Here is a 22,646-nt window from a genome sequence, read left to right as displayed (position 1 = left end):
CTTAAACTTTGCATTTGGTTAGCCCTTTTAAGTCTTCTCAGTGTACTTCCCCCAGCCTACTCCTCTCTTTTCTGCTACTTACTTCCCTCATCACCCCCTATCTTTCCTTGTATGTGTTGTTTAATAAAGAGCTTGCCATGTCTCTCATCTGGAATTTTTTTCTCTCATCCATCTTTTTTTTTTTTTTTTTTTTTTTAAGATTTTATTTATTTATTCATGAGAGACATAGGCAGAGGGAGAAGCAGGCTCCATGCAGGAAGCCCGATGTGGGACTTGATCCCAGGTCTCCAGGATCACGCCCTGGGCCAAAGGCAGACGCTCAACCGTTTAGCCACCCAGGCATCCCTCTCTCATCCATCTTAAATGTCATTTTCTTCTTGGAGGCTGAGTCCAGGCTGCCACTTATTTGATGAATTGTGTAGCTGAGTTCTCAGAAGGACCACTGGTTCCTACTGCTCTCTGGTCATTCCAGTGAGTGTATTATTTTAGGATATATATGTGCATGCATGCATTTGCGTGTATATATGTACCACTCATTTGTATGTCTTTAATTAAAATGAAAGCACTGTGAGATGGAAATTTTATTCCTTTCTGTAGCTTAAATTTTAAAAAATTTTTTAAATTAAAAAAATTTTTTTTGTTAAAGAGTTTTTAAAAATTTATTTATTCATGAGAGACACAGAGAGAGAGAGAGAGAGAGGCAGAGACACAGGCAGAGGGAGAAGCAGGCTCCATGCAGGGAGCCTGACGTGGGACTCGATCCCGGGACCCCAGGATCACACCCTGGGCTGAAGGCGACACTAAACTGCTGAGCCACCAGGGCTGCCCTCTGTAGTTTAATTTTAATTAAATGTCTTTGGGTGTAATTCCTGGGTGTAGCTGAATTTCTTGACCCTAATATCTGTGGTTTTCTATTTTGAAGATTTTAGAACTCCTAAACAACAGAATCTTCCAATCCAGGATTGGGCACAAGAAAACTGTGCGGCACATCCAGTTCACAGATGATGGGAAGACTCTTATTTCAAGCTCTGATGATTCTTCAATTCAGGTGAGGGGAAGGATTAAGTTCCAGCATATATAATATTGACTCTAGCAAAGGAACACTTTAGTTGTGGCTCAGATCTGGTGTGCATTTTAAACATTTCTTTAAGATCATATTACTTTGGCCATACATTCAGATTATGCACATAGAATTAGATGAAGCCCATTCATGTTTCATATTTTTCTGAGACCATGAGTGGGGAGGATGGGCAGAGGGAGAGGGAGAAGCAGGCTCCCACTGAGCAGTACCCTGAGATCATGACCTGAGCCAAAGGCAGACCCTCAACGGACTAAGCCACCCAAGCGCCCCTGGCCTCTTGTTTTAAAGGTTTTCCTCAGCTATGTGGTGATCATTAGCTACCAGAATACACTAAGAGGCTAGTTGAAAGCTCTTATGTGTTGACTGAGACCTTTTCTGAAAAATGATCTGGATGGGGAATCTTTGTTGTCAGTATCTTTAGGTCTTTTGTCCTGGTCTTATCAGATTCCTCCAGAGGAATCTTCTGGTCTTTCTGCCTGGAGGTTATGAATCTGGCTGACAGGTTCTTAGAACTAAGTGGGGAAGAGAACTGGAGTAGGTGTAGGATCTCCTTGTTTAGTGTGTAAACCTTCATTCACTTGATCCCCTTGTTCTCAAAACTATAATTCTGTCCTCAGTTGTGCTGGTGCCTTTTAATTTAGAGTCTTCCCTCTGGTTTGCTCTCATTGTCTGGAGGAGCATTTTCTGCACTGTATTCTCTTTTTTTCTCATAGTAACTTTGTATTCAATGATGGTTCTTTCCTTTTTTATACAAAATTAGTTTTTCTGAACTCTTTGAAAGAGTGGAGGAGGCCAACATTTCTAGCTTTGTAACTCTCCAACTCCTCCCTCTGTTGTTTTCATGAAGCATTAAAAATACATCTTTGTTCTTCCAAAGAGATAAAGGATCTATACCCTAATAACTATAGAACACTTCTGAAAGAAATTGAGGAAGATACAAAGAGATGGAAAAATATTCCATGCTCATGGATTGGCAGAATTAATATTGTGAAAATGTCAATGTTACCCAGGGCAGTTTACACGTTTAATGCAATCCCTATCAAAATACCATGGACTTTCTTCAGAGAGTTAGAACAAATTATTTTAAGATTTGTGTGGAATCAGAAAAGACCCCGAATAGCCAGGGGAATTTTAAAAAAGAAAACCATAGCTGGGGGCATCACAATGCCAGATTTCAGGTTGTACTACAAAGCTGTGGTCATCAAGACAGTGTGGTACTGGCACAAAAACAGACACATAGATCAATGGAACAGAATAGAGAACCCAGAAGTGGACCCTGAACTTTATGGTCAACTAATATTCGATAAAGGAGGAAAGACTATCCATTGGAAGAAAGACAGTCTCTTCAATAAATGGTGCTGGGAAAATTGGACATCCACATGCAGAAGAATGAAACTAGACCACTCTCTTTCATACACAAAGATAAACTCAAAATGGATGAAAGATCTAAATGTGAGACAAGATTCCATCAAAATCCTAGAGGAGAACACAGGCAACACCCTTTTTGAACTCGGCCACAGTAACTTCTTGCAAGATACATCCACGAAGGCAAAAGAAACAAAAGCAAAAATGAACTATTGGGACTTCATCAAGATAAGAAGCTTTTGCGCAGCAAAGGACACAGTCAACAAAACTAAAAGACAACCTACAGAATGGGAGAAGATATTTGCAAATGACGTATCAGATAAAGGGCTAGTTTCCAAGATCTATAAAGAACTTATTAAACTCAACACCAAAGAAACAAACAATCCAATTATGCAATGGGCAAAAGACATGAAGAGAAATCTCACAGAGGAAGACATAGACATGGTCAACATGCACATGAGAAAATGCTCTGCATCACTTGCCATCAGGGAAATACAAATCAAAACCACAATGAGATACCACCTCACCCCAGTGAGAATGGGGAAAATTAACAAGGCAGGAAACCACAAATGTTGGAGAGGATGCGGAGAAAAGGGAACCCTCTTACACTGGTGGTGGGAATGTGAACTGGTGCAGCCACTCTGGAAAACTGTGTGGAGGTTCCTCAAAGAGTTAAAAATAGACCTGTCCTACGACCCAGCAATTGCACTGTTGGGGATTTACCCCAAAGATTCAGATGCAATGAAACGCCGGGACACCTGCACCCCAATGTTCATAGCAGCAATGTCCACAATAGCCAAACTGTGGAAGGAGCCTCGGTGTCCATCGAAAGATGAATGGATAAAGAAGATGTGGTCTATGTATACAATGGAATATTAGCCATTAGAAACGACAAATACCCACCATTTGCTTCAACGTGGATGGAACTGGAGGGTATTATGCTGAGTGAAGTAAGTCAATCGGAGGACAAACATTATATGTTCTCATTCATTTGGGGAATATAAATAATAGTGAAAGGGAATAGAAGGGAAGGGAGAAGAAATGGGTAGGAAATATCAGAAAGGGAGACAGAACATAAAGACTCCTAACTCTGGGAAACGAACTAGGGGTGGTGGAAGGGGAGGAGGGTGGGGGATGGGGGTGAATGGGTGACGGGCACTGAGGGGGGCACTTGACAGGATGAGCACTGGGTGTTATTCTGTATGTTGGTAAATTGAACACCAATAAAAAATAAATTTATTAAAAAAATACATCTTTGTTGTTATGAGATTGCTTTGCTCTGTTCCTTCCTTTATTTTTATTTAGACCTTCTCTTTCCTTTGCTGCCCTCATCCTGTTTTACTCAATTTGGATTCTATTCCCGGCAGTTTCTCCTCATCACTATAGGGTTCTCCAAATGCCCAGGGTGGGCAGGCGGTGGCACTGAGCCCCTTCCAGCACTGTGCACTGACCTGTTCTGCCCCCTTAAGTCTCCGTCTTCTCATGCTCCTTTTGCACCCCTCCCATTAGGACAGTCCTCTCCCATCTGGGAGCCCTCTTTTCTTTCTCTCCCCTGGCCCTTCCTGGCACCCCACCACCTGCCCAGGGGTGTCTTCTCCTCTCCCATTCCCTCATCCTTGTGGCCAGCCTGGCTGATTATAATCACTGGGTTGGTGCCCAGTGATTTTTTTTCTTGTAATTTAAACAGATCCAGCATTGTTGGTTCTATTTAACAGACACTGAATAATGTTAGAGGTTTCAAAGTGATTAAATGGGCATTTTGTGCAAACAAACAAAAACAAAAAAAGAGTTATTCTGGTTAATATTGAGAGTTCCTAGGTCCCAGGCTGGTCTAGCCCTTCCAGACTATAGTATAGTCACCTTGCACGCAGTGTCTATTGCGGCTCTGCCGTTGGTCCACTGCACGTTCAAGTGAATGTCACTTGGCTTTTTTGGAATTCTCTTGTTTTTAGTTCTGTCAGACTCTCCATGTTCTCTGCTTCTTCCCATTTAGATGCTAGGATGCAAGTCTTGCAGCCCTCAGTTTGTCCCCACTCGCATCTTGCAGTTTATGGGGATACTTCATCAATGAACATAGTTTTGTTAGTGTTGTCCCTGCATTTTTGGTTTTGCTATTTTAATTGCTTCGTCTACTTTTAATGGAGACTTCAGGGAGATTAAAAAAAAAAAAACTACGCCTGCATGGTTTGCCATCTTCCCACAATTGCTCATAGTTCTGATCCTCACCCCACCCTCATTCCCACCTCTGATGTCCTCAGAGACCTCAGCAGTTTCTGAGCATTTGGTGAGTTCTGTACTATCCATTTTTTTTTTTTTTTGTCTTTCTCTAATGCTTTTAGGATTCTGTTTTCTTGGTTCTGTTAAGTCAGTTACCATTGTCCTGCTTTTCAGGCTCTAACATTTTGTTGTCTTCATTCCCATTCAATTTGTCATTGTAGAATTTTAGAAGTGAAGGAGATAATAAATGCATATGTTCAAAAGAAGTTACTCTACTTTTATTTAATATATATTTCCTGTAGTAGCAATACTTATAGTATTAAAAACTATTTTGACCAATACTTAGAGTGTTAAAAAGTATTTGGCACCTAGATGACTCTTGATCTTGGGGTTGTGAGTTTGAGCCCCACGTTGGGGGGTAGAGATTATTTAAATAAAAGTTAAAAAAAGGGATCCCTGGGTGGTGCGGCGGCTTGGCGCCTGCCTTTGGCCCAGGGCGCGATCCCGGAGACCCGGGATCGAATCCCACGTGGGGCTCCTGGTGCATGGAGCCTGCTTCTCCCTCTGCCTGTGGCTCTGCCCCTCTCTCTCTCTGTGTGACTATCATTAAAAAAAAAAAAATCCTAATGGTTTCTCGGCCCTAAATTTAAAGAAAAAAAAAAGTTAAAAAAAACTATTTTTTTTCCAAGTTAGGATTTTGATCTTTTTTTTCGTCTAACTTTATTTATTTATTCATGAGACACACACACACAGAGAGAGAGAGAGAGAGAGAGAGAGAGAGAGAGAGAGAGAAGCAAAGACATAGGCAGAGGGAGAAGCAGGCTCCATTCAGGGAGCCTGATGTGGGACTTGATCTTGGGTCTCCAGGATCGTGCCCTGGGCCGGAGGCAGGCGCTAAACTGCTGAGCCACCCAGGGATCCCCCCTAAAAACTATCTTGTTATGTCTTTGTGAGTTCTGTATGATTGGAATGAAATTTGCTTTCAGTGCAGAAACTTGGTGCAGGCTACCATGATACTGGTGTATTAGCTATGAAACTCTGTGTGATATTCACCTTTCTTCCTCTCTAGATGGCTTTGAAATGAGTAAAACTAAACTGCATCTGATGGAATTCTGCTGAGACATTGTATACTGTACAGTTTTTCTGTCAGAAGCTAAATTCATAGGTTTAATGACCTACTTGAACATCAGATATTCTCAGCCAGGGGGAGAAATAATTTCTAGGAATATTTTTAGTATTGGAGTTAGATTATTTTTAGAAATAGGAGTTAAGTGGTGTTTCATCTTCTTTTTCTCTTCTACTCAGAATACTTCTTACATTTAAAATATTTTAATGAATACACATTCATGTAATAAAACTTTTGGTGGGTATTCCCAAGAATTGACTGGTTGGGTTTTTGTTTTAATTTTTTAGTAAATAATTCTTGGAAGTTTGTCCTACTCCCATAGCTTTGTTGAGGTGTTAAGTGACAAAAATGTATTATGTTTTAGATATGCATGATGATTTGATATAATAGGTGCACATTGTGAAGTAATTATAGTGATTAAGTTAACAAATCTGTTAACAAATCTACATATACATGTCACATAGTTGCTGTTTTCAAAGTTTTTTTTAATTCATCTTTGGATCCCCAGCGTGCCTGCCTAGAATTTAGTAGTAGGAGTGCAGTAAGTCTTTGTTGAGCTGAATTAAAGTTCTTGCCAAGATTTGAAAAATCAACTCACCTGTTAATAGTACCTACTGTTGTGAAAACTGATGAGGTCTTCCTTTGGTAATTTTTGATCCTTTCTCTTGAGATAAATAAAGCCCAAGTAGTAGCCATATTCACCTGAGCCAGTATTTGAGAATATGTTGACTCTTGCAGGTATAAAAAGATTCTTCAGAATTTTTAAAATTTAAATTTTATTATTTATACCACAGAAAAAGTTTTGTATATACATTGCAAAAATTATATCTAAGGGTAGAGACATGCCCAAACTCAACCTTAATACATTTGGCTAATGCTGGTGAAAGTTTAGCTGTTATATATATATTTTTAAATTTATTTATTTATTTATTTATGATAGTCACAGAGAGAGAGAGAGAGGCAGAGACACAGGCAGAGGGAGAAGCAGGCTCCATGCACCGGGAGCCCGATATGGGATTCGATCCCGGGTCTCCAGGATCGCGCCCCGGGCCAAAGGCAGGCGCTAAACCGCTGCGCCACCCAGAGATCCCGTTTAGCTGTTATATTAAGGTAATCTGTTAGTACAGTGTGTTTGAGTCCAATAAAAAAAAGTTCCTGTCATCACTACCTTATCAGAAAGCTTCTGCAGCAAAAACAGCTAAGGCTATTCTTAATCTTCCCTTAGCAGTTGTCAAATTTTGTGTTATATCTATTGAGGAATGTGTTCTGACTTCTTCATGTGGAGGGCAGCAGTAAGAATCTACATCAGTGTTGAAACTGAATCCGACACAGCTGGGAATGGCAGTGCTGGTCATTCAGGAAGGGCTATTAATAGTAGCCACTGATTCTCTAGTAAAGCCCAGAAAGTAGGAGTGAGCCAGAAAGTTCCTAGTGGAAGTGGTCCAGGGTATTTTATGGGTATTCACACAGAGTGCCTTTCCTTTCTGAAAAAATTTGGGGAGCCAGAAGGCCTGTTTCTTCCCCTTTCCCCAGTGTATCTCCTTGAGTTCTTCAAGTGCTTGAAATTCCTAATTCATTCTCTTTAAAATTTCTCTTCCTTCCAGCTCCTTCTTAGGGTCCCCTTGTTCTCCTACAGATACCCTGCTTCTAATAACCTGCTTCTGTGAACGATAACTTGAGACAGAAGAGAGAGATCTGAGAGCCAGGGCTCATTGGGGAGGGTGGCTGCTGAGTGGGGAGGATAAAGGAGTAAAGAAAGGGGAGGAGAGAAGTATTGTTTCTTTTACAGTTTTGTCTAAGCCTGATAGGAAAAGCCTACTATTGAACCTTCACCAGGCAAAAACTTGACCCAGAATATCACTAATGTGCCCACCTGTGGTAGTTGCTGATTTTTCTTTATCTTTTTATTCCTGATTTTAAAAAACAACAGCAGAAAATTCTGTTGCAGTCTGCCCGATTGCCCACAGCTTAGACATCCAGCTTCATCAGGCTCACTGGGCTGGTTTTTTTGAATATCTTCCTAGCCTTTTTTTTTTTTTTTTTTTGGTTTCTTTTGCTATCCTGTATTTTAGCCACATTGAACTGTAAACCGCTCCCCATAGTCTTTCCCTGTTTTCCTGTTTGTGTGCTTTAATTCAAGCACTCATTCCCTTTGTTTGAAATGCCCTTCTCAGGTTGTGAGTCATACTTCCAGCCCATACCTCAAGCCCACTCTGAATGCACTATCTCCATCATTTCAATTTCTTCTCCTTCCCTTGCCTGAGGAATTCTTCCTGGAGCTCTGTGTGAAAAATAATGTCAGTTTGAGGATTGCATTAGGGGATAGCTAAGATCTCTGAAACTTAGACATTCTGTGACTTGGTTTGAAGTGCTCTGGTCAGCTGACCTTCCCTAGCAGGAGGGTCAGGAGGATTCAGTAGCTTCAGTGGAGCTAGAATCTTCAGTCTTGGCCTAGCTTGTGGGGCTTAGGAAACTGAATTTGTAATAGAGATAATTTTCTCTGGAAAATTTAATCAGATGGTGAGCTCACTAGCATATTGTGGCTTTTCTCTGTCTTCTGGTATCATTAACTGCTCTCCAAGCAACTGAAGAAAATGAATTTTATTTGAGAGGAAAAATATTCTGTTTTGCCCCTGTGCAAGGTAATTAATCCCAGTTTTTCTCTTCTCTGTCTGTAAAATCGGAATACCATATTCTTTCTCAGTACTCTAATTTGCTTTATTAAAATGCCATGAGAACAAAGGATGTTAGGCAGTTGAACACATATTACCCCATTCCTCCATTGGGATATTGTGAGGAGAGGGTTATAACAGACTTATTTCTTTGATATTCAGGTATGGAATTGGCAGTCAGAGGAATATGTCTTCCTACAAGCCCATCAGGAAACTGTGAAAGACTTTAAGCTCCTGAAAAATTCAAAACTGCTTTCCTGGTCATTTGATGGAACAGTAAAGGTAATTTGAAGTATAGATTTTTTTTTTAAGTATTCTAATATTGTAATGATTATACTTTGAAAGCTGAAAGCTGGTGGATGGTAAGTATTTAAATTTTTAAATTTCTATTTTCTCATGCCTGTTTCTGTTTACTGCAGTCATCTACATCTGCTGTGTTTTTATGAGCACCTGTACTAAAGGGCACTTAAAGAGGTCAGAACAACCAGTGTGCTAAATAAAACTCTTGTTTTATAGATATGTATTCTAGACAGTTGTGCTCAGTAATACAAAATATTCTTAAAAGTGTCAACTTCTGAATTTTTTTTGGAAGATATGGAGTATTATTACTGGAAGAATAGAAAAAGACTTTGTCTGTCACCAGGATACAGTACTTTCTTGTGATATTTCTCCTGATGCTACCAAGTTTTCATCTACATCTGCAGATAAGACTGCGAAGGTAGGTCAATTAATTAAAATGTGATGCATTAAAGTTTGGTATTAGTTATGTATTATGAGTCCAGATGATGTATATAATAATAAATTTCTGTTTACATGTCTGTCTCATGTTTTCTGATTTTTTTGGAGGATGCCTTTTGGCATTTAGTTTGTGTCAAATAGATAAATGAATAACATTGAGGACTTTTGATTTCTGCCTTACTGAGGACTTTTTGTCTATAACTAACAAAGTGCAGTTTCTACTATATATTATAGGCAATATAAAGCACTGAAAGGGATTTACATTTAATTGCACATCCACAGTAAATGTTAATGTAATTGATGTAAGTTGATACTTCTGGAAATCACATTCCAGTGAAATCATGTTGCCTGGTTGGGGACTTTGACTATTCTATTCTCTTCTCTTTTCTCCATCTTTGTTAATTACCTTATTATCTACCTGTCTTTCCAAACTACAAGCCATTGTGTGGGACTCTGTCCTGTCTTTCATGCTCTGTTGATTACTCCTCAGTGTTCCTTGGCTCATTCTTCTCCTCCTTGCCCCCACCCATAGGATTAGGCTCTCCTCCTTCATTGGTGGACCTGCCTCTGGTCTACGCGTCCTCTAGTTTATCTACCCTACCACTGAGTCTCCAGTTGAAATACCTCTGTGACCTGATGGTTTATAAGCCATACTCCTTTTCCCGTGACCATCTCTTTCTGCTACATTGTTCCCTCTGTGCCAGGCTACTTTTACCTCTATCATCTGTGCACATGGTTAACTTTGGCTTGACACAAATTTCTCCTTTTTTTTACCTCAAAGCATTATGACTCATTCTTAGAAGTTCATATAGTTCTTCAGTGAACTGTTTCCTGGCCCTCAGGCAGGGTTAGCTGCTCTACCTTCAGTGTTCCATTACATATTACTCATGTTTCTTAGGCATTTACATCATATAACTTCACTTAATAGCTCATAAGTCTGTATTCCTGATTAAACTATAAAGTTTTCAAGGATAGGGACTGAATCCAGTTCATCTTTGTACCGTCAGTTCTTAGCTCACGGTGCTGGGAACATGGTAATTTCAGTAAATTCTTGTTAAATGGTGATGACAGAACCACAAGGGAGAGTATTGGAAAGGAAAAAATAGCACTTTGGTTGCCAAGACAGTAGGATAGTATAGTGACTAACTTTTAAAGAACACTTGCTGTATATATTAGCCCTGTGCTAGGAATTTCACTATTATCTCATTTAATCTTCACACCGTAGGTACTGTTGTCCCATTGTACAGGTGTAGAGACTGAAGCTAGAGAAGCTTATGTGGGTTGTCCTAGGACACAAGGAACTTGTCAGTGTAGGGGAGCCAGGACTCAAACTGAAGTTGGCTTCACTCTACAGACTGCTTTTAACTGATTTGCTATTCTTTCTTGTTAAGTCTAAAGTTAAAAAAGCTATGATTTTGGTCCTTGAGCTGAAGTTCACTTGAGTAATTAAAGGGAAAGTCAGAAAAAAAGAACGTTCCAAGTTAGAACTTGGGCCTCTAATGAAAATTTATGAACTCTTGAATGTTAGAACTTCCATATGATTGGAAGTTCCATATAATTTATGGCTAACTAGCCCTCAGGGCAGGTTTTGCAAGTACTTATTTTGAGTGTATTTACTCTTCCTAAACAATCCTAATTGCCTTCCAGATTTGGAGTTTTGAACTTCTTTCACCTCTTCATGAATTGAGGGGCCACAAGGGCTGTGTGCGCTGCTCTGTCTTCTCTGTGGACAGTACCCTGTTGGCGACTGGAGATGACAATGGAGAAATCAGGGTAGGATGTTTGCTGACATGAAAGCAGTGTTCTTTTGTAGCCTTGGCTAATGCTTTTTACCACATTGGAGACCTTTCTTCATGTGACTGGGAAGCATAGGCCTTGGAGTTCTGGTTGAATGAAGCATTGTTTGCTTTGTTTCCTATGCATGTTTTGTTCACAGCTGCACTCCTCTGCAGAAAATTCATTTTAGTTAGACTGAAGTGTTGAGTTAGTCTGTGCGTGTGAGGAGGCAAATGCCCATGTTATTTGCAATTGGTTGGTTGTTCTTTGCTTGAGAATGATTCATCAGAATTCTTGGACCTGAACCAAAAGTTGTTTATAATGGCAGAATTTGAGAAAAATAATTTTATAAATCGTTAACTAGATTATAAATGAATAAACAGCAAATTCTGCTGTTTTCAGCACTGAAAGAAAATATCTCTTAATGAAATCATATCCGTTAGATAGTCCACATTTAGAGTGGACTGCAGTCCTCATGGGACTGCCTGCCTCTGGTTGTGTTAGAAGGATTGGACAGTTGATGGGAAAAGTTTGGGGAGTGAGGTGGTATTAGGTAATCAGCATATTTGAGGACGATCCTTTTTCTTTTTTCCTTGTTTACAAAGGAAGATTTAAAATTCATGAGAGAGTATGCAGTTTGCAGGAATGGAGGTGTTATCAGATAGGCTTTCCAGGACAATTAAAATTCTGCTTGAGGACTAAGTAACCAACTTTCTGTATACTCTTCTAATAAGTGCCACATCAACTGAAGTGGCAGGGCTGCTTTGGAAATACTCATTTTGCTCTGAGTTCTCATTCTTGGATGAGAATGCTCCTTTACCAGTTATGAAGGAATATTTCATTTTTCAAAAACTCCTGAGGAGGGCAGCCCGGGTGGCTCAGTGGTTTCGAGCTGCCTTCAGCTCAGGGCCTGATCCTGGAGACCGAGAATCGAGTCCCACATTGGGCTCCCTGCATGGAGCCTGCTTCTCCCTCTGCCTGTGTCTCTGCCTCTCTCTCTCTGTGTCTCTCATGAATAAATGAATAAAATCTTAAAAAAAAAAAAAAAAACTCCTGAGGAAACAAATTCTCTTTGTTTAAATGCATGTTATTAAAAAAAACTTTTTTAAGCACATTAAACAAAATTGTTTTTCTACTTGATTATTCAAAATGTAGGAAAACTGTGTGTGCGTGTGTGTGTGTGTGTGTGTGTGTGTAACTAGCTATCTTACCGAATTTTCTTTTTTCTTTTTTTGAATTCTTTCTAATGAGTTTCTACATTTGATTCTCTTAGATTTTCTGGGGAACATTTACAAATGATGGTTTTAGTTATTTTCCTTTCTTGTTTATGCCTCTGTATTTCTTTTTTCCTATTTTGTTGGGCATTTATTTGAAAAATAAGAGTACTGCTCATATGTTAATTACTGTTGGAAATAAATGGAAACATTAGCATCTGTAAGTAATTGGGTATTTCTTATATATATAATATGTGAATATGTATATATTTATATATATATAAATACATAAAACCCTATAAAACTTATTGTTTAAAATATTTTTTTTTTGTTTATATATATATATATATATATATAAAAAATATGTTTGAATGACTTTAGGTGTTTGAACAACCTCTGTTAGCATTCTTAGTGGTAGATACTGGACTAGAATTGTATGATTTTTTTTTTTTTTTAGGTAGTTTGTTAGGCCTTTTTTGTTTATTCCTTGCTTTTCTCATTATTTTCTTTTTTTTTTAATTTTTTAAAAAGATTTTATTTATTCATGAAAGACCCAGAGAGAGAGAAAGAGAGAGAGAGAGAGAGAGAGAGAGCCAGAGACACAGGCAGAGGGAGAAGCAGGCTCATGCAGGGAGCCCTGGGACTCCAGGATCACACCCTGGGCTGAAGGCGGCGCTAAACCACTGAGTCACCCAGGAATCCCCTTATTTTCTTTTTATTAAATGAAAAAAGTCACAGTATTCTGACCAGTTGTTCTAAGTTCTCTTGTTTTATTTTTTGGATTACGGTTAATGATAAATATTTTAAGTGATGCATTTTTATTATAATTAGTGCTTTTTAAAAACTTGGAGAGGAGAGAGTGTAATCTCACCCCGCCCCCCCCCGCCCCCCCCCCCCCACGGGTGGTAACAGAGCTTTATTTATACTGTGGTACAGGGCGGGCTCCTGCGTTGCACCTGCCTGAGGACCTGACTGGGGACCTGGCTGGGGACCTGGCAAGAGAATGTAATCTAAAAAAGATTCCTTAGGTATTACTGAATTGTAATTATATTAAGAAAAATTTCCAAATATATTCCAGATGAGATGAATAGATATATAAAACTTCTGAGTGACCCTGTTAATAATGCATTGTATATCCTGTTTGTATAGATATGGAATGTCTCAAATGGTGAGCTGCTTCATTTGTGTGCTCCGATTTTGGTAGAAGAAGGAGCTGCTACCCATGGAGGCTGGGTGACTGACCTTTGCTTTTCTCCGGATAGCAAAATGCTTGTCTCTGCTGGAGGATATCTTAAGGTAAGAATTCCTCAAAGACTATGAAAGAAAATAGCAGCCTATATCCTACTTTCCAAGCTATTTTCACTTCCTGTTTCTCAGTTGGGCCTCCTACAACCCAGCAGAGTGGAAGGGCAGTTACTGTTATCCTCATTTGGCAGTGATGAAATGGAAATCTCTAAGTCTGCTTTCTTCAGCTGTCTTCCAAGTTTTGATGACAGTGTTAGGAATGTTCTTGGTCCAGAGCTCTCATACTGCCCCATACTTAGATGATCAGAATGACTAGAAAGTTGGATGTTTAATTTAATTTTATTTTCCATTGTCACTAATGGTTAACTCTTGTTTGAAAGTCTTTAAAAAATTTGTGAAAAAAAATTTGTGAAATTTCCTTAAGTATTATTAGTAGTAGCAATAGTGATAATAGTAGCAGCAATATATTGCTTTATTTTATAGCTTATAAAGTGCTTTTCTTACATCATCTCATTAGCTAGCTTTGTGAAGCTTAAATTTTACTATTCTTGGTTTATAGATAAGGAAACTGACGTTCATGGAGGTCGAGCTTCCTAAAATTATACAATAAGGTGGCTTGTGTAAACTTATTGTTAGAGAACACAGAGGTCAAAGATTGAATGTGTTGTGGTGCCTCAGGGTCTTTTGGTGCTTGCATCTATTTATCCATCCACTCAATAAGAATGTGTTAAGTGACCACTGAGTGCTAAGACACTGTATGCACAGTGTTTAAGACTTGATTTTTGCCTTCCAGTGGCTTACAGTCTGGGGGAAAGCAGACAGTAAATAGCCTCTAAAGTATAGAAGGGTTCTGGGACGTTTTTGCATAAAGATAGTGGAGTTAGCAGAGGCTCCTTAGAGAGAGGGATGCTTGAGGTGAGTCTTTCGAATGCTGGTTCACTTGTAAAAGGGGTTGAAGATACTATGTATTGTACTGACCACTTAAAATAGGTACCTAATAAATTAGATCTTATACTACTTTTATTTCTTACTGAAAATATTCAAGTGTAGAAAATGATTCTGGTTAATCATCTAACACAGTATAGATATTCAGAAATATTTGAATGAATGAAATGAAGTTTTTGATTATATGAAACACACATAATTGCAGTTTTACTCAACATAAAAATCTAGCTTATAAAAAGGACAATTTTTAGCTCTTCAAGGGGATGTTTGTTATGAACCCTTTTCAAAGAGTTTGCATTGAGAATACAATGCTGTTGATAAAATGTTGTATTAAACTATACCTTTTTGGGCACACCTTTATTTAGTTATGGGTAAGGGGATCATGAAACTATCACCATTTGTTTTCCTTTAGTGTAAAGATAAAGTGACTCTTGGTCTGCTCTGAGGCTCATGCTTAGAGGAGCAGCATGGCAGGCTTTGGGTTGGGAACAGGGAGTTTTGAGCTCTATTAACTGCTGAAAAACTTAACTACTCAGCTTTGACAATGAGCTTTTAGAGACCATGTCATTTGATGCCCTGGGCCCCATAGAAGGCTATCACATAATCATGAGTCTGGCTTACAAGATGTGATAGCAATCAGTGACCAGATTTCCAGAGTTTGTGGAGAACCTTGAAATAACGCATCAGAATCGATATTTATACTGTAGGGGTTAGGTCTTAAGGGTGCAAGAACCTATAGCTTATCCATTCTGTATGTTTAAGTGACTGGCTGTTCTTCCCTCTGGTTTGATTACTAGCATGGTTAAAGTGATTATGATATAGCCCAGCCTGCATCTACCCAGCACGTAATGAGACTATCCAAAGCACAAAGCAAATTAAAGTAAAACGAAACAGCTGCTGTAGTGTCCAAGGAAATGGACCTCTGTTTACTAAAAAATCCAAGCTGTATAAATCAGATGTCAGTAAGATAAAGTAGTTATCTAGTAGCTAAAAAGCTCTTTTAAAAAATATTTTATTTAAATTTAGTTTGCCAACATCTAGTGTAACACCCAGTGCTCATCTCATCAAGTGCCCTCCTTAGTGCCCGCCACCCAGCTACTCCACCCCCCATCCTCCTCCCCTCTGCAAACCTTTGTTTTCCAGAGTTAGGAATCTCTCATGGTTTGTCTTCCACTCTAATTTTTTCCAAGCTCTTAACTTTCCAAATTATTTCTATCTATAAAATTAAAAAGTAATATAATTTAGTTGTTTACTTGTGTTATGCCATGGAGTACCTACTGTTAAAATGACAAATCCACATTAATTCATACTTATGAGAAGAAAGTCTGATTTGAAATGTGGAATACATGGTGATAAAAGGTGTGCCATTACTTAGAAGCAACAAATGTAATGATCAGGAGAAGGAGCTTGGGCAGATTGCCTGAGGTCAAAGCCTGGCTCTACCACTTATAGCTTTGAGATTTTCCACAAGATTATTTAATCTCTCTCTGCCTTGATTTTTCTCATCTGTAAATGGGTATAATAATAACATCTATCTCAGAGTTGGGAAGATGAAAGGAGTTAATACACGTTAACATACATAGTGTAAAAGGAGTTAGTGCAATACTCATACATAGGGTCACTTTGAGTATATGTTAGCTATTTTAATTCACTTTATTTCTTAGAGCAGTTTTAGATTCATAGCAAAATTGAGCAGAAAGTATAGAGTTCGCATATATCTTCTGTCCCCATGCACGCACAGCCTCCTTCACTATCACCAGAGTATCAACAGACTGGTACATTTGTTATAATTGCTGAACTTATATTGGCACATCATTAGTACTGTAAGTACATGGTTTATATTAGGGTTCGCTCTTGGTGGTGGTCCTTCTGTAAATTTTTTTTTAAAGATTTACTTTTTTATTTGAGAGAGTGCATATGCTCATGTGCAAGTGGATTAAGAGGAGCAGAGGGAGAAAGAGAGAGAGAGAGAGAATCTCAAGCAGACTCCCCCTGAGCACAGAGCCTGACATGGGGCTTGATCCCCTGGCCCTGAGATCATGACCTGAGCCAAAATCAAGAGCTGGATGCTTCACTGACCTAATCAGGCTCCCCCATTTTGTGAATTTTGACAAATATATAAAGACATGTGTCTATCCTTGTAGTATGATACAGAATAGTTTCATTGCCCTAAAAATTCCCTGTATTAGCTGCTATTATTAATGTCACTGTTTTTTAGTCCAAATTTAAGTTAGTGTCATGTTTCTAGGTAGAGTGGTTTGTTTAAACAGAGGGAAAGGTAGTGGGAGCACTAGATTAGGTACCAGAACCTGTTCCACCTCTGCAGTATCCTCTTGGGTGACAAGGCCTGTCTTCTTTAGTACCCTGCGTTCCTTATTTGTAAAATGAGGCAGTTGGACTAGGTGATCTCTAAGGGCCTTACTATCTCTGTAATTTGCTCATAGTGACTGAAAATTAATGAGTCCTCTCCTAAGTAAGTGGAATGTGTCCTCTGCAGTATTGTTTAGATTGCTGTTTTATAAAGTAAAATTGTCAGTTCTGAAAAATTTCAAATTAGTAAAAGTTGCTTCAGTGAGTTCTACTGAAGTCCATGGGGATATACTTTTATCATGTACTATTATGGACTGAACACAAATGGCTGATCAGTCAACTGCTGGAATGCTAGGCCCTTCCCTAGATACAAAAGTGAGTTGACACCATTATTTCATTCATAATACTCTGAATCTTGATGTGTCTTTTCAAAAGGTGTTCATGTACATTGTCTCTTTTGCCCTTATTTTAGCTGTGAGATACATGGGTAAGCTTTATGATCTCCATTTGGTAAATGACTACGAACACTGTTGTAATCTTAGTGAATTCAGTTATTGCGAGAAGAAAGGAAGGATTTGGGCAGAACACCTGCTGCATTTGAGATGTTCAATATTTAGCAAATAAATGTGTAGAATATTTTATAGAGAAATTTGGTTATGGGCTCTTGAATCATTCCTGGTGAAAATGACAGGAGAGAGAATATCCTATTTGATAGCCTATAATAGAAAATAGCCTCAGTGTTGATATCAGAATACCAGTCTCTCTGTAAAGGAGCATTTTTTAAAGAAAAGAGGGGCAAACGTTCTTCTGTCCATTCCAATGAGAAAGACTTGCAGGCAGCAGAGTTCAGTGCAGTCGTGGCCATAGAGGACTTTGTGCAGCCTTGTGTCTGTAGCTTGCAGTAGGCTACACGTTTTCCCAGCATGCCTTGCAGTTGGGGTTAGGTTTTCAGTAGCTGTGAGGCAGTCAGTCACCAGGGTTAATCAGGAAAGGCTGACCAGATTGATTATACTATATTCATCATTAAACCTTAGACATTTTCCCTTGCAGTTTGCTGGAGTTTGGGAGTGGGGAGGTGATAGGGTGAAGGATTTGGCTGGCACTACAGTTGTCACATGGAGGGATTACCAGTCTAATGAGAATTTTATTTTTCTCTGAACAGTGGTGGAATGTTGTCACTGGGGAATCCTCACAGACCTTCTACACAAATGGAACCTGTCTTAAGAAAATACACGTGTCCTCTGACTTCAAAACATATGTGACTGTTGATAATCTTGGGATTTTATATATTTTACAGATGTTAGAGTAAAGTAAGGATTAATGTAAGTTGAACTCTTTTTAATTTTGAATTGGAAAAAATTCTAGTGAAAGTCTTTATATTTTGACTTTTGTGAAGCTGTGAATTGTTTTGCAGTTATTGCATTCACTATAGAAATGTTTGTGGTTGGATGAATAATATTAATGTAGTCTTTTCCCAAATGAACACACCTTTAATCTTGTTTTTCATAATCCTCATCATCATTGTTAACAGTTCATCTTTTAAGATGCAAATGAAAATGTAAATATGTACCTTGTAATACTGTTGGTAAAATTCTCTTGATGCATTCAAATTGGTTGACATAATTAACGAGAATAATTCGGAGGAAATAATGTATTTTAATGGTATTATTATGCAGACTGTGCCTCAAGGTAGCAGACCTGCTTTCTGAACCAGTGTACCCCAAGGGGTATAGTTCTCCCAATTACAGTCTTAGTGCTTATTTGTACCTCTTAAATTTGCTTTAAAAATATTATGTCTGCTTGCACAGTTTGCAACTTTTCTTTTAATTCACTCAATAAGTGAGTGTTAGATTTTAAAAGTTCTTTGAAGCAAAAGTGCTTATGGAGCAAAAATTGTATGTGCTGGAGAGAGTAGATCTTACTGGTCTACCTTTTCACTAGCTGATGGCACCCCTGTGCTGCAGCTGGACTCTAGTTGTCAGTCTCTGAGTTGGGTGCTTGCTGTTCTGCTTGCTCTGGTTTTTTATGTATCAGACTTGTTACTTGAATGAACTTGACCTTTCTTAATTTTCATTTTTTTCTTCTTTTTTTAAAGCAGTTCTACAAGTGAATTTTTGTAAATTAGAATAATTGAGGAGGAGCTGGTTTTCATTTAAAGTTTTAACAGCATTTTTCTAAGAATATAAAACAGCAAAAAAACATTTTCTTCTAGTCTCTTTACTTAGATGAATGGCATTGTCAATGCTGTTCTCAATTCTTCAAGAGAATTCTCTGTGGTTTTCTATGCAATAACGGAAGAGTCATTGTGACTCTGGAAGATGTCACTTTTAACCTACCAGCTCTTCTGTTGTCTTCTCCTTTTCTCCTCCTTCTCTCTTCCTCTCACACTTCTTCATTCCCTCCCTCCCTTCCTCGCTGCAAGGTTAATCAGGAAAGATAGCTCTTGACAGGGAAAAAGTACATCAGTATCAGTAACTAGCTTTTTTTTTTTAACCTTCTGGTTAGGAACTTTAATTGCAGTTTAAATATCCATTTCCCCTGACAATATATTGTTAAGGGAAATAGCAATAAATTAGCAATAGATGTGGTTCATATAAGAAAATAATCAAAATTTAAAAATTTTTCTGCTGCAGTAGTTACTAAATCGAAAAAAATATTAGTGTTAATAGGTAAGTAGTGAGCCAGCATTTATTGGTGTGTATGAGATGTGGAGTAGGTGGTGGGGGGCCTACACCACTCCAGGTGTATTTAGATTAGAAAATACTATTTAGCATTTAAGGGAGCCTTAAATAGGATTGTTAAGGAGATTGGGATGATGGATGGGTCGAGGAACTAGTTTATAGGCTTACTGTGATTTAAGCAAATGTTGATGTGAAAATCTTAATTTTATGAAGAAGTTTCTGTAAATGATATATTGTGTGTAGAGTATCCAAATAATTTGATTTGCATACAATGTTTAGGAACTCATTTATAGCTCAGAGTATAAAGTATTAACTTTTGGAATTATAAGCCACTTGACTGTTAAAGTATGGAACAAACATTGGCTTCTGAAAAACCTTGATTGGGCCCTTGTCTTTAAAATGAAAAGAAAAATGGGAAGAAAAGGTAACATGACAAAAAGGCAAGGTTAAAAAAAAAAAAAAAGAAGTCCAGGTAAAGCCTAGTATATTGGAGCTGCATATTTCACGGCAGCTCAAGTGGTCAGTCAAGGGGAGGATTTTGTTTTGTACTTGCAGATGAGCATTTTTCAAGTATTTTCCCTTTATTTTTTGTAACGGAAATTACATTGCATTTTGTATATATAAAGACCTTTTTTACATTGTATGTATCTTGTATGTTTTGAAAACTTGTTAGTTTTGTATTTATGATACAAGTCACGGGTTTTTTTTGCCTTTTAATACATGAAGTAAAAAAAATTTATAAAAAATAAAATCCCTGAAATATTTTTTGAGACACATTTTCAGATTGTTGAGGCTGTCATTTGTTGATTAGAAAACAAATGTGAAAGATTCTTCAAATGAAAGCAGTTATCCTTTCTGTTGATGCTTTATCAACTGTGTCTAATTCAGTTTTAATTAACATTTTATCTCCTCAGTTTACCTCTGATAATTGCTACCTGGTGTGGCTGACATAGGATCCTGTAAAGAAGAGAATTCATTTATTTATTCTTCCATTCAGTAAATATTTATTGAGATTTTCTATGTGCCTGGCATTTTTGTAGGAATTGGAGATATAAAAGTGAGCAAAACAGCCTGCCCTATTGCAGTTCAGGGCCAAGGAGAGGCAAACAAAAAGCAAATAAGTAGAATCTGTAGTGTATTAGTTGATATGTTTAAATAGGGAGGGGGGAAGCGTTACTGTTTTAGATGGAGTTGCTCACTGAGAAGGTGACACTTGAGTACATTTGTGAAAGGTGAGGGTGTGAGTCATCCAGGTACCTGGAGAGATTCCCAGGTGAGAGTGCAGTGAGCGCAGAGACAGGTCAGTGGAGGGGTAGCTCTGTTACAGAGCTGGGAAGGAGGCTGGTGTGGCTGGAGGAGGCTAAGTGGGGAGTGTCACACAAGGTGCATCACTGTGCAGGGCCTGCTAGGCCACAGTAAGGGCTTTTACTTGAGACAGGAGCTGCTGGAGGAGTTTGGGCAGTGGAGTGATCTGATGTAAGCTTTAATTGGTTCCTCTGGCAGTGGGAACCAATTGAGAATTAGTTGAAAAGGGGGACAGGCAAGACTAGAAACAGGGATACCAGTGAGAAGCTTTTGCAATAATTTGGGCAAAGCGAAGGCAGCCAGAGTATGGTAGGTAGCAGCAGTAGGGGGAGTGTGACAGTTGGATTCTGGATATATGACTGATGAGAGTTAAAAGGACTTGCTGGTGGATTGGATACAGGTTGTGAGAGAGACAAATTAAGAATGACACCAAGGTTTTGGCCTCTTTGGCTTGAGCTACTGGAAGATTAGAGTTGCCATTAATTGAGATGAAGATAGTTATGGAAGGAGCGGGGCTTTGGACTTAGAAGTTTGCAGTGGCCATTAGGCATCCAAGTGGGGATGTTGAGTTGGGGGTTGGATAAAAGGGTCTGAAGTTGTGGGGAACATCTGTGATGGAGATATAAATCTGAGAATCATTTGTGAATCAAATATATTTAAAACCACAGGCTCAGATGAAATCAGTAGTGAAGCAGGTGTTGATAGACAAGCTTGGAGTCCTAAGCCAGAGTCCAAGGCAGTCTGAGGTTGGTGAGATGAGGGACCAGCACAAGAGACTGAGAAGGACCACAGAGAGTAAGAATTGCAACGTGGTGTGGTAAGTTACAGTGAATGCAGTGGGTGTGGGTCTTTTAACTCAGTGTGATTTGGGCAGTTTCTCTTTTGGTTTGTTTGTTCAGCCACCTGCTTGTCTTTCCTGTACGGCTTGCATATCTACTGTTCGCCAAGCACTATTTTAAGTAGCAGCCAGGGTGATAAGTAAATACATTTTAGTTGTTGGGAGAGATTGGGAACAATAGGTAATAAGAAAACAAGAAAATAGCAGTAGTTTTATTTGTAAAGTGGGTATCCGTTCTTCTCATGATTGTTTAAAGATTTAGTAAGATAATGCTCATGAAGTACTTACCTCAGTGCTTGGGTCAAGAAAGTACTCAATGAACGTTCCTTGGTGATGTTCGAGTCCCATCATCTCTGGCCTGCCAATAGTTCCCTGACTACTGTCTCTGCCGCTAGCCGTGCCCTCTGCTTATTAATCTTTCCAAAGTGCTCATCTTCATCTTGTCACTTAACACCCCGGACCTGCTATGTGCTTTCTTGCCTCTGTGTCTTTGTATATGCTCTTTTCTATACTGCCCATCTCCTACCTAAGTTTTTCCCCTAATTGCTTCTTATACTTCATATATTCTTTGAGATAACCTTTCTGCTGGAGGTTTGCCCAGCCCTCTCGTAGTGCCTTCCTTTCTCTGCCATGACTTTTATCGCCCTGTGTTGTGTACTTGTTGGAGTCCCTCCTTAGATCATAAGCTCCGGGAAGCCAGCTATAGGTCTTTTACAGCACAGTCTAACATAAGCGTGGTGCCAGTTGGGAGTCTCAACAAATATTTGTTCAGTGATTGAAATTTTTGTATATGCGCTTATATGCCCATAGTGCATTCTCTCTTCTCCCTCTGCACTAGGATATCAGGAGGCTAATTAAGAAGTAGCACATCACCAGCATTTTCTTTATATTTCTGTTTTAGTTTGGCATTTTATTGTGAAGCATCATTAGAGGAAAGTAAAACTTGACTTGAATAAAAAAAGATTTGCTTCTAGATTATATGAAATGAATAAACGTGTCCCTAAAGTGTTTAAGTTGGCAAGTATGGCAACCTGTTATTCAACATTATGTTATTATAATTTACTTACTGACCTTTAGAGAAGGAAGAAATTACTTTCAAATAATTCTTAGTCTCTGAAATTGTCATTTGAATC

The 22,646-nt window shown here is 38.6% G+C and overlaps 1 protein-coding gene across 6 annotated transcripts in view; it reads left to right on the top strand.

Moving 5' to 3' along the window:
• The window catches only part of APAF1 (apoptotic peptidase activating factor 1), an 85,515-nt gene extending 65,132 nt beyond the window's left edge, over positions 1 to 20,383 (top strand). For all 6 annotated transcript variants that reach the window (XM_041738299.1, XM_041738300.1, XM_041738301.1 and 3 more), the window contains 6 exons: positions 923 to 1,048; positions 8,624 to 8,743; positions 9,054 to 9,179; positions 10,847 to 10,972; positions 13,339 to 13,485; positions 17,852 to 20,383. In XM_041738299.1, coding sequence (XP_041594233.1) covers positions 923 to 1,048; positions 8,624 to 8,743; positions 9,054 to 9,179; positions 10,847 to 10,972; positions 13,339 to 13,485; positions 17,852 to 17,998 — 792 coding nt within the window. In that variant the 3' untranslated portion in view covers positions 17,999 to 20,383. The remainder of the gene's footprint in view (positions 1 to 922; positions 1,049 to 8,623; positions 8,744 to 9,053; positions 9,180 to 10,846; positions 10,973 to 13,338; positions 13,486 to 17,851) is intronic.
• The last annotated feature ends 2,263 nt before the right edge of the window (positions 20,384 to 22,646 follow it).

Source organism: Vulpes lagopus, chromosome 23 (genome assembly GCF_018345385.1).
Source record: "Vulpes lagopus strain Blue_001 chromosome 23, ASM1834538v1, whole genome shotgun sequence".
In the NCBI taxonomy this organism is placed as follows: Eukaryota; Metazoa; Chordata; class Mammalia; order Carnivora; family Canidae; genus Vulpes; species Vulpes lagopus.
This window is presented reverse-complemented; position numbering and strand designations above follow the sequence as displayed.